At 47.8% G+C, this 12,421-nt stretch overlaps 1 protein-coding gene across 1 annotated transcript; it reads right to left on the bottom strand.

Annotated features, from left to right (window-relative positions):
• Window positions 1–2,496: 2,496 nt before the first annotated feature.
• Window positions 2,497–11,820, bottom strand: LOC111234766 (prolactin receptor-like). The gene is made up of 9 exons (XM_022762956.1): window positions 11,756–11,820; window positions 9,709–9,815; window positions 9,517–9,659; window positions 7,851–8,016; window positions 4,808–4,986; window positions 4,568–4,718; window positions 4,354–4,441; window positions 3,887–3,956; window positions 2,497–3,183 (listed from the first exon to the last, which is right to left on the bottom strand). The coding sequence occupies exons 1-9, from the start codon at window positions 11,818–11,820 to the stop codon at window positions 2,497–2,499; spliced, it is 1,656 nt and encodes a 551-aa protein (XP_022618677.1).
• Window positions 11,821–12,421: the final 601 nt, after the last annotated feature.

The following is a 12,421-nucleotide window of genomic DNA, read 5'->3' as shown; positions in this document are numbered from 1 at the left end:
ACAACATGATGTGCATAAACTCTAGGTCTTTACTCATCAATCCATGTTCCTGGTATAAAACGTGTCCAAGGCCGTGGGGGGGGGGGGGGGGGGGGGGGGGGTGGCACGTTGAGCCGTCTGCTGAGATTTCAACACAACAGAGGAATAAGCAAACAGACACTGACTGCTGTGTGAAAAGAAAAAAAAGGCACATGGAGGCACAAAAAGATCACAGCACGACATCTACCTGCAACAGCAACCAGGAGAACACAGTGTCAGCACAGCGTCTGTGCTGGGTGACCCCCGGGGTCAGAGGTGAGGAGGGGGGGGGGTGGTGCTTTATACTCAGTGGTCCAACTTCTGTCAAGTCAATCAGGCTCAGTGTCCCTGACGAGCACCTTAATCCCTCCGACAACAGCTGATGGTGAAACCGACTGATCCAGCTGCGTTCGCTCGTCTTTGGTGCTCGGCGGCGTCGGTTTCGTACGTCTGGTACGTTTGGCACTCTTCGCCAACGGTTTACCACCGCGAAGACGGACTAAAGCAACAGGGCAGAACACCTCAGTGACGGCGGGGACGTGCAAGCACTAAGACGTCCTCATCGGTTTGTGGTCGCCGGCGTCCACCGGGGCACGTCGGAGTGGGATGTGAGGTAGCTGCGATCAGGGTCAGGAGCGCCATTAAACTTTCCCCTTCAAGGTTGGAAGCAATTTGACGCCCCAAGTCCCGGAGCTCATCTCTCTGCAGGTCTCCTCAGTGAACTCTCATCACCTGGCACCAAAGACCAGCCCACAGCTGACGGTCACACCCATTGTGATTCTGATTAATCCTTCTCTTCCCGCCGCCTCGTCTTCACCAACGCCCAATGAATCCCGGGACAGGAGGAGGAGGAGCTTTGAGTTTGTCGTCCGTGTGGTTGGTGTCAGTGGGAACACTGGTTCTTCTTCGCTGTCAGCAACACTACCTGAGGTCTGTCATTCAGCATCTCTACAGTAAACTCAGCACGTTCTGTAATATTGTCACGTTTGTCCGACGGGACGAAAGAAATGCACCGTACGAAAAATACATCAGACTGTGTGAGCTGTGGTGGGAGGGGGCGGGGCTTATTCTGAACCCAACTCTTCGTACCAGTGGATCAGACAAACGAACCAACTGTGCATTTCATGACTGAAGCACCGACGTTTCAGCATTTCTTTTACATTTGATTTCAGACGCGGAGGCCGTTTGTATCTGACCTCTAGTGACCTCGGGAGGTCACCGTCCTGTACATCTTTACCAAAAATTGCATTTCTGTTCTAATAAAGATGATTTTTTTGCTGCTGGTTAAGGTAGCTTTAGCTCATTAACAACAGCGACATCTTCTGCTGCGTGTTCTGTGGAATTACGTGACTAGCTAGCACGTTAGCGATCATCCTAATCAGAAGCTAACATGCTAGTTAGCTCTGGACCACACTCACGTCTGAAAATGAACTTCCTGGTTTATAGAAAGTTTCATGCTTTAGTCATAAAATGCTCAATCACCTTCATAAAGAAGCTCATCTGAGTCAACTGAGTCTACTGAGGGGAACAGAATGAGTCACGCGTGGATTAATACTCATTAATACTCACTGATGATCTAATGCTCCTTTAACGAGCGGGGACTCGTACGCACCACCACACATGTAATAAAGTCCATATACCAGCTGGAACATGGTGATATGAACACGACATAAAAACCGAACCTGCTTTGTTTGTTCAGCTTGTGTTTGTAGAGTCAGTGCATTCACGACAGCAGGACGGCCACAGGTAGTTCAACAAAAGGTGACTGATTCCAACTCTCTAAACTCCGACCTGAAGCCACCCGAGCGCTCGACATCGAACGCACCTGCGCTTCTTATTTCTGTTTCCTGAGAAAGACGTTCGACCCTGGATGTGAAGCTCTGCGGTTTGGGAGAAGCAGCGTGTTTTAATGTGTCTTTTATATAAATCTGCATGAGGCGACTGCATTCTCTTCAAGTTTGACCGACTTCACGGAGAACGCTTGTTTACAGAAATGTGGTTTTGAATTCTGATTCCTGCATTTTTATTGTCTTTGCTGTTGTTGTGCCTTTGACCAAACTGTGCAGAGCGCTTCGGTCAACTGGTGCTTTATAAAGAAACCTGATTCGTTTGAATTCCTTCACCTGAAACTGGATTTTTACATGAAAATCTTTCCCCCTGCAGCTTTACCAACCACAGGTTTGGTCCCCAAAGCACGACTGCACCTGGACAGGTGACCACAGCTGCAAAAACAGAGACAAGCCGAGGTCAAGAGGAACTTTTGCAAAGGAAAACGTGTCGGTCACCGAAACACAAACGCTTTGTTATTGCACCAGAAACAGTGTTTTGTAGTTTGCAATGTTTTTTTTTTGTTTTCCAGGCGCGTCTGAAGATTTCAGGTTCATCAGACTCTCACTTCACACGTGGCAACAGTTTCCATGTTTCAGCATATTCAGCAGTTTTCAAAGTACTTGTGTTTGTGGATGTGCTTCCTGTCGTTTAGCCCTTGTTGTCGACGGTAACAGGAAGCAGAGGGACGGCGGCTTCGCTCCTCTCAGCCTCGTCGCCATCTTTCGGCTCTTTCATCACATTCTTCCTGGCTTGGTAGTCGGCCAGTTTCTTCTTCTTCTCCTCTTTCTCAGCTGCGTCGAAATCCACACTCGCTGGCGGCGGGAACTCCCGGCAGTACGGCGGCGGCAGGCACGGCACCAGATGCACCTCGCCGCTTTCATTCATGAGCTGGACGCAGGTGTAGAAATCCTGCGGCGAGCGACTGGTGGTGACGGCGGTGGCATCGGGAGCAGGGACAGAGTTAGGATGTCCCATCACGCTGTAGTCCGTCCCCGGCAGCGACATGATCTCGGGCCTCGGCCACAGCGTGGGCACGTCCAGCGACGGGGCGAAGGCCTCGGGAGGCGAGGGGCGGTAGGGCGACATGCTCTGTACGTACGACATCGGGTTTGTGGCTGTAAGCTGATGGTGGGCGGCCACAGGCGCCAGGTCACATGGGACCATCAACGCGTCCTTCTCTCTGTCCGTGGGGTCGGCCGGGACGCCGCAGTCCTTCGGCGTAGAGCGATACACGTTGTCGGCGCTGACCTGGTCCCAGACTTCCTCGGTGTAGCTCGGAGGTCTGTAGCTGTGGAAGTTACTGAAGTGACGGTTGATTTCATCCAGGTTCCCCTTCTGAAGTGAAGTGAGAGGTGCAAGGGAGGGAAAGAGAGAAGGATGAAGGAGAATAAAAGAAACGAGAGAAAGATGGAAGAAACAGGAGAAGAGGTGATGTGAGAGGAAAAGAAGACAAGTGATGAAGCAGGGAAGAAGGAAGAGAGAGAGGGATGGGGAATAAGAAGACAAGGAAAAATTAAGGTAAGGGGGAAAAACAGAGGAGGAGGTGAAAAAGAGACAATGAACGGTTTGGAGGGAAAAGCAGAGGAAGGATGGAAGAGGTGGAGGAAGTGGACAAAAAGCAAACATAAAGTGAAGGAAGAGGAGAATTAAATGAACAACGAGGAGACGAGGATGGAGGTTAAGAAAGAAATAAAGGTATAATGTGAAGAAAAGGGAGGAGGAGGAGGAGGAGGCCAAAGGGTTAATTGGAAAAGAAGCAAGAGAAAGGAAAAAGAGAGAGAGAGCAGACAACGAGCAGAGGATGATGGGAAATAAAGAAAAGGAAATACAAGGTCAGTGGAAATAGTCATAATAGCTCTGTGTGTGTGTGTGTGCATTCATACGACACACACACACACACACACACACACACCAGAAGATGCAGTCAAATAAACAGTGTCAGACTTCAGAGTAAAACAAACGGCTGGTTGCTATGCTACGTTGCCACGTTTCGCATCATAAAACAAAATAAAGTGAAATAAGGAACTTCCTGCGTTACCTTCAGGAGCAGCGAGTCGATGCCGATGATCCGCGGCTTGGGGATGGGCGGCAGGAAGTACTCTTTAATTCTAGGGTGAAAACAGAAAGAGAGACCGTTCATGCACCGACCACGTCAACACACTGCACGTGACATCGCACTGAATCCTGGGAAACCACAGAATGAAACATGCTGAACGTGCAAATTAGAAAAAAAGAGAAAGAAATCAAAACTTCTGTCCAGGAAATCATGTTGACAGATCCACTGAAGGGCTGAACAATCAATTATTAAAGTTTCTTGTTTGTTTTCTCTGTTTGGTATTTTATACACGTTTTCACTTATTTATTTTATTTTATTCCTTTTCTTGTTGGATTCCTCTAATTTACTTCACTGGTGCTAAATTGTTTCCATATTATCTATTTTGAATTATCAGATCCATTATTTTTGTTTGCAACAGTGTGTGTGTGTGTGTGTGTGTGTGTTCGTACCTCTTGCTCTGTGGAATGACACCAAAGGCGATGACGAGCAGAGCCACGACACCGACCCCCGTCACCAGGATCAGCACCAGGAGTTTACCTGCACACGTTCAACCAGAGGATATCTCATTAGAGTCACCGCCCCCCCCTACAGTAAATTACAGTAATTAGAGAACTAATTGCTGCTGCATCCTTGTTGTCACGGAAACCCTGAGTGTGGGCGTACCTGCTGGCGGTCTGGTGATGCTCATCAACAGTGTGGCGCTCCACTTGCTCCACAGGCCGTAGTTGTGCGACCGGCAGCGAACTCTGATCACGTAGTCGCCGAAGGGAAGGCCGAGCAGCTCCACGTGAGGCTCCCGCAGCGGGTGCTTCACCTGCCGACGGCAAACACAACCCGTTAGACACACTCAGCCCGGCGAGCGCTTTATTAGGAACACCTGGTGTAGCTGTGTGTTCGCCGCACCTTCCAGCTGTCGGGCTTGGTGACGCGTCGGTACTGCAGCTCGTACACCAGCGTGATCCAGCCGTACTGCAGGTCGGAGGGCACCGGGTACGTCCAGGACAGCAGCGCGTTGTGGCCCAGCTCGTCCCCGCCGGGGTCCGTCAGCGTGTAGGTCAGGTTGACCGGAGCTTCAGTCTGAACTGTGGACGACACACACACACACACACACACACACACACACAGGTTGTGAATGTCAAACACATGTCAGAGGAGGGAAAAGAAAAAAGGCTCCAGTGCGTCGGGTGGTTAGAGACGGCTCCAGCTCCAGGCTCACGACTTTAATCAGCATTTCAACATTTTCCGGCCCAGAATGCACCGGCACTAATCCCGCAGTCATATGCTCGCAATAAATCATCCACTGTGGACGAGCGTGGGGACTCGTCTGTGAATATGTTCTCTGTCATCATGCTGAATCACGCATGAGTCACATATGTAAAGACTCGAGAGCTTCACACGGATCAAATAACTGAGATGAAATCTTCTGAGAAAACGTCTGTGACCTCCTGCAGCTCGTTCATTACGACAACAGCCGCACTCCAGGGTCAGAGGTCAACACCGAGAACGCAAGATTTCTTTTTGTCTTTCACTCACATCCAGTCACTTACAACACAGATGAAATTCACATCATGTCTTTGATGCTGGAACTGAACTAACGACTCTGACGCTGTTTCTAATGATGTGATCATTCATCCGTATCTGAGTGTGACACATGATTCACTGCAGAGCATCAGGCCGCAGTTTGACACTTAAAGTTACGCATTCAAATACTTACGTCATGTATTGTCCTGATCTCCACAGAACACAATCAATCAATCAATCAATCAATCATTTAAGACAATTATTTCTATTACATTTCACAGGCTGAACAATAAATCAATTAATAAAAATAAAAACATGCAGATGAATGTCACATCAGCAGCATGACATCAGAGTGAAGACAGCGCTCAGTTACGCTCCTGTTCTGTATCTGCAGCCGTGGGTTTGATTCCCTGCAGGGCCGTGATAAGAGCGACGCCCCCTGACCTCTGCTCTCCGAGACCAACAAAAAGATCGCAAAGATAGTCACAAGGACCCACATGCGAGGCTGTTACACACATGTCAGCGCTGATAGATCACACACGTCTGCCGTTTCACATGACGCAGAGCAGAGCGGCGTCTCACACGCGCTCAGGACGCGGATCATCCAGATAATAACAGACATCCTGTCCCCAATAAACCACGTTAACTCAACCATCACAATCTCCTCCAAAATAAGAGCTTTTCAATGTATGCATGCATCTCTATAAAGATGTACATATAAAGAAGAGATGAATTCGTTTCACAGCAGGTCATATGTTCCTGATGATTAATTCCACACAATAACGCAGCTGCTCATAATGTTTTTAATTAAACTGCAGGCTCATATAGCAGCATGTCTCTCAGCTCACTCACATCACAAACGAAGCTTTTCCTCGTCTTCTTCACGTGGATGAAACGCGACCCCACCCGCAGATATTTCATTTTACAGACTTCCTTTTCTTCACAGGCTTTTATTGTGAAAAAAATATGCGTCAGGTGGTTGAATTTTATTGACTGGAGTTAATTAGTGAAGAGAAAAATAAGAGCGGGCCGTGTTAAAGCTTTTTTTGATGTTTGTTTTTAGCCTCAGTTTGTTTATTAAAAGTTTGATGTCATTAAAAGTGGCTGACGTAGTTCTGAGCAGCTCCTGTTTGAAACGCAGCCATGCACCTACAGACAACCAACACTGTGTTCCTGTGACACTGAAGAAAAGTTAAAAACGTAGAGATTCTCAGGCAGCTTCTGCAGCTTGTTTCCCCATTAATTCTAATAATAGGGTTTATTCTGGAGCTTTATTCTGGAGGTTTATTGTGGAGGTTTATTCTGAAGGTTTATTCTGGAGGTTTATTGTGGAGCTTTATTCTGGAGGTTTATTCTGGAGGTTTATTGTGGAGGTTTATTGTGGAGGTTTATTCTGGAGGTTTATTGTGGAGCTTTATTCTGGAGGTTTATTGTGGAGCTTTATTCTGGAGGTTTATTGTGGAGGTTTATTGTGGAGGTTTATTCTGAAGGTTAGGGTTAGGGACATCAGAAAGGGATCTGCTCAGGAAGTGGAAGTCACACTGAATCATATCAGCATGTCTGCTTCTTCACGTCTGACTGAGATATAACTCTAACAGTGAATATCTCAACATAATATATCCTGATATATAAATTCTGTCACGTCATCCGGCCTAATATGGATTTAAATTAAAACCAGCCAGGCCTGAAGGCATCTGACATGTTCACAGTCTTTATTCTACGCCTGATCAATCAGGAGGAGCTGGGTGCTCTGCTGTTTGACCGAGCAGCAGCCGCAGCAGCCGCAGCAGCAGCAGCAGCAGCATCAGCAGCAGCAGCAGCAGCAGCAGCAGCAGCAGCAGCAGCAGCAGCAGCAGCAGCAGCAGCCGCAGCAGCAGCAGCAGCAGCAGCAGCAGCAGGCGCAGCAGCAGCAGCAGCAGCAGCAGCAGCCGCAGCAGCAAGCAGCAGCCCGCAAGCAGCGCAGCAGCAAGCAGCAGCAGCCAGCAGCAGCAGCAGCAGCCGCCCAGCAGCACAGCAGCAGCCAAGCAGCAGCAGCAGCCGCAGCTAGCAGGCAGCAGCAAGCAGCAGCAGCAGCAGACGCAGCAGCAGAGCAGCAGCAGCAGCAAGCGCAGCGCGAGCAGCAGAGCGCGCAGCAGCGCAGCAGCCCAGCAGCAGCAGCAGCAGCCGGCAGCAGCAGCAGGCAGCAGCAGCAGCAGCAGCAGCAGCAGCCGCAGAGTTTTCAAACCTTTTTCTGGCGACACCACAACCACAGCTTTAGTTCCTGTCTGATTTTCAGACAGAAACAGTGACCCCGTTCATTTCACCCCCTTTTCTCATATTTATGAAATCTGCAGCTAAAAGCTGATCACACCAGATTCCTTTCCTTCTGAGACGTTAATAAACAAGAAAAAAAACTGCAGGTTAACACACCTCCAGCCGTCCTTACCTATCTCCGCCACGTCCAGGCAGTGCTCCTGGGAGGTGTAGTTCCTGTCGGCGGTGACGGCGGTCACGTTCATACAGTAGATCCTCCAAATGGACGTGTGGCTGCTGTCGAAGTGGCAGCTGTTGGGACCGGCAGTCACGTAGTCGGGACATTCGTGTGTGGGCCCCTTGCTGTGGACACGACAGACAAGACGACGCTTTAATGAAGCAGCAGTGGAGAAAAGACTTGAGTCTATCGTCCTCCTCTATCACAGCCTCTTCTATCTGCACCTGTTTTATATATGCACCTTTTAAAAAGTGGTTTTATTTCCATTTTTTATTTGTATTCAGTGGATTGTGACTGTGTGTGACACAGTTTTACTTTCCTGGAAAAAAAAACATCTTTATCATTTTCTGCAAAGCGGCTTTTGTGTGACCCTGACTACAATAATAACTGTAAGAGTCTCAGTTTTAAACTGTAAGTTGGTTTTAAGCCCTAACCGTGATGCTTTTTTAAGCCCCAGCTGTATGTTTGTGATTTGGATTTGTATTTCGTCTCCTCGGGGTTTGAACTCACTGACGTATGGGCGGGAAAAAGGCTCAAGGCTTTCTGAGTCAACTGGTTTGTGTTGATCTAATATGACCTTTGAGAAAATATCCTCGCTGCAGCACAATATGAACTGACAGGATGGGACTCGTGGCATCACTTTACCCTCACTACCTGTCTGGAGGAGGATTTGTGTGTGAAATCTGATTTTATCATTTTGCACAAAAAAGGTCATTTAGTGCAAAAAATATTAGATTCTTCCTCCAAGCTCCTCGACACTGAGCTGCTGCAGACTTTAATCATTACTCACTTTTTTAACTGCTCATTTATTCCCACTTGTTTTTGTCATCCACATTTGTGGCTGCAGACACAAACACACAAACCCCCGCAGGACAACAAGACAACAGGCAGCAACAAAGGCACAATCCAATTTGTCCTGATTACTGGGAGCAGTTTCTTCGCTGTGTGCCATATGGGCCGGCTGGCATCTGTCTGCGGCCACGTGAGGCTGGGGTCAGGATTTTCAGATCGACAAGTTAAAAGCCTCACGCTGAAGTGGAGCACGAGAAATCAAACTGGATTTAAACCGCAGGAATCATGTGACCCAGAAACTTTGGTTGACTTTTGATGTGGGGCTGTTGTGTTTGGTCTGAGCCTCTTCGCTGCGGCGGAGACGGTTCGGAGAGAGGATCAGGTGCTAACAGCTGCAGTTTTATGTCGTGTGCAGGTCCGTGCTGCACGGTGTGAACTCCACTGTGTTCCTGGCCTCGAAGTGCACATGCAGGATGTTTGTTAAAGATCCTTCAGCAACATAAAGAGTGACCATGTTGTTCTGTTTATTGTCCTTTTCTCTCCACACGTCTTACGTGCTTCCCTGACGTTGTCTTTGGCCTGTGTGTCTGTGTGTGTGTCTGTCTGTGTGTGTGTGTGTGTGTGTGTGTGTCTGTGTGTGTGTGTGTGTGTGTGTGTGTGTGTGGGTTGTTCTCTCTCTCTCATCTATTTCCTCTGACGTTGTGTTAGACGTCTGGGCTGTAAGTACATTCTGTGGTTTGATGTAAAGCATGACATCATCAGGTCACATGATCAGCATGTGAAAGTGCAATAAATGAAATATAATCAGACTAAGTGTAAAAACATCTACGTACTCTTTGGAGTAGCTGAGGACGTAGGTGACCTCCTCTCCCTCCGTCAGGTTGTCGAGCGGATGCCACCAGCAGGTGAAGTCCTCCATGTTGGGCGAGCGGCAGTAGTAGATGTGAGGCCTTGTTGTCACGGCAACTTCCACTGTGGAAAAAAAATCACAAAAGGCGAGTCAGTGCGAGCTCGCCCTCACCTCGATGAGGTGCCTGCAGCTGCAGCATGGCGACAGCTGACAGCGCTGAGCACTGACAGGTGTTTTCACGCACCTGCAGGTTCAGACACAGGTGGGAGGTGGGCTGTCTGTCACACGACAAAACATAAATACAATAACAGCTGTGTCCAGAATAGAAAAGGAGAAAACACAGAAACACACACAGTGTTTTACCCTGGACCTCAGAGTCAGAGTCAGACTCTCTGAAATCCTGCATGAACACAACTTGACCCCAATGGTCAGAGTCAATTATAATTGTACCTGTTTAAAGCTCCATATTTCCCACTTCCTGTGTTTTATTTTGAAGTGTTGATCCATGAGAAGATATATTTGTGGTTTTAAGAACCAAAAACCATCTCAGTGTAGTTTTACATCTCCTCTCTCAGGCTTCTCTCTGCAGCTCTAGTAACAACAGGTCGGTGAGCCAATCAGAAGAGAGGAGGCTCTGAGCCTCTCTCCTGATTGGATGACTATTTTGTGAGTGATCCAACACTCAGAGAAACCAAATCCTGCAAGGTTTGGATGGTGGGTCCAGGTGGGCGGGGCTTGGTGACTGCTTTGTTGTGACATCACAAAGTTCCAGAAGTCCTGACGGCTGGTTTTAAGGCTCAGTTTCTGAATACAGGCTGTGTGCATTTCTCTGTGGACTGAGGCTTTGATACTTTCACAGTATTAATATAGAAGCTAGAGCTGATCTATAATCACACTACACATGGACACAGACCGTCACACTGGAGGAGCTTTAAAGTGAGACGACAAAGACAAAAACATGTTTTTCTGCGCTGGGCAGTTTTGAGATTTTGTACTTTTTTTCTTTTTTTCTTCCATCACATTTTCTCTTAATGCAGCTCTGGGATCAGTGTCTGTCTCTGCATCATTATCACATCCTAACACAATCATTCCCTCTGTGTCACATAATGTGTCAGTTTCCAATATGAATGTGTGGAATGACAGACACACACACACACACACACACACACACACACACACACACACACAATCTATTCCCTCTCTGTTTGATGGGCTGTTGGTCCCATGACTGTGATTTAGAGCAGCAGTGGAAAACTGATCAGTGAAAACAGCAGGAAGCAAGAACAGAGCTGCGCACACACACGCACGCACGCACGCACGCACACACGCACACACACACACACACACACACACAGAAAGACACATAAACGCATCATCAGAGACGAGGTCGTGGTGGTTTCTGAACAGAGATATTTTAACAACATTATGTTATTTAAGCATTAAACCAGAACAACATGTGACCTGATGGTTGCAACTGTACGTTCGTGTCATTATCGACTGTCAGTTCATCCAGTCATGGTAAACAAGCCCTGTCAGTTTAAAGCATGAGTGGGTACATTTCCCTGCAGATGATGTAACAAGGGTTCAGTATCATTTGTCTGAATGAAGATGTGTTTTCACGAATGAACGAGCAGATAACAGGAAGTGAAATAAAAGCACCTGCTTATTTGAAATATATTTGTCCATTGTCCATTTGTTTCTGTTTGCAGCTGCATTTGTTGAGTCAGTTTTTGCCAAAATTAATGTTGAGAATCTGGAGCCGAACACTCTGTCTGTCTCTCCTCTTCTTTCTGGTCTCAGGACAAAACTCAGGATGAGAATTTGACCTCTGATCAGCCAACAGAGTTTGAGACTTCCTGTTTGGACTCCTCGTCCATGTCGACACCTGAGGCGTGTTGGACGTGAGTTGAGAATGTTCAGTTCCTCCTGTTACACATGTGCCACCGCAAAGACTCTGTGTCCTGCTTGTCATGTCGAAGAAAGAAAAGACATCATGTGGCCTTCACAGATGATGGCAGCGGGAGGCCGGCAGTAATCCATCAGAGAATGCACGGAGCTGCAGAGTGAGGGCAGCGGGGAAACAAAGGCCTGTTGTGTTTGCAGTAAGAAGCTCAGTGAGCCACGCTGCAGGGACTTTCTGATCAACAACCTCCACTTCTCAGAACTAAAGCAAGAAAGGACGCCCGCTGGCCACAAACACAGCCGCACTCATTTATACCTGCGGCACATCAGATTGTCCTGCAGGTGCTGTACAGCGCCTGTAACGCCCAGTTTGTTTCCCATCAGGAATTAAATAAGAGTTTAATTCTAGTTTAATTGCATGAGCGGATATAAAGCTGTTGTGTTCGATGGACCATGCTGCAGGTTTTACACTGAAAAATCCACCTGTAAAGGCTTCAAACAAGCTGTGGAGACTCACCAATCCCTCCACAGAAAAGCAGTGAAGATCATTCGTTACTGGTTCTCCAGCCACCAAAGATGGGAGAGGAAAGATCCACACTCTGACACAATCCTCTCATTTCAAGCAACACCGACCTCTCAGATCACTCTCTCCTCCTGGAGGAAATCCAGCCGCCACACGTCTGATATTTATTGTAACCTGGACAGGTGTTTCACAGTAGAGCTCCGGGGGCGAGCAACGTGATGATGAAGAGAGGCAGAAGAAATCCCTGCAATAAAAACATGCTCACGGACCAAATAACCAGAGACACACCTGAGAGCTCCACCACAACACCTGAGGTCAGGTAAGAAGAAGAAGAGCTGATTATAAATGTCCTTCAACTGCCAACCGGACGGTACAGGGCACAGAGGGGAAGTACTCACTCTTTGTGTACTTGGTGTAGTATTTTACACACGTCACTTACAGTCGAAATCGTTAGGGAGT

This window comes from Seriola dumerili, unplaced genomic scaffold (assembly GCF_002260705.1).
Source record: "Seriola dumerili isolate Sdu_G_001 unplaced genomic scaffold, Sdu_1.0 BDQW01000457.1, whole genome shotgun sequence".
In the NCBI taxonomy this organism is placed as follows: Eukaryota; Metazoa; Chordata; class Actinopteri; order Carangiformes; family Carangidae; genus Seriola; species Seriola dumerili.
Note: the sequence above shows the minus strand (reverse complement) of the source record. Positions and strands in the feature narration are given on the sequence as shown.

Bases quoted from the DNA above. Each gene is read 5' to 3' on its own strand.
- LOC111234766 (XM_022762956.1), bottom strand. From the start codon at position 11,820: ATGGGAAACAAACTGGGCGTTACAGGCGCTGTACAGCACCTGCAGGAC. The intron at 4,719-4,807 runs GTGCGGCGAACA...TGCCGTCGGCAG, and splicing joins CCAAGCCCGACAGCTGGAAG to GTGAAGCACCCGCTGCGGGA. The intron at 4,442-4,567 runs GTACGCCCACAC...GAACGTGTGCAG, and splicing joins CATCACCAGACCGCCAGCAG to GTAAACTCCTGGTGCTGATC.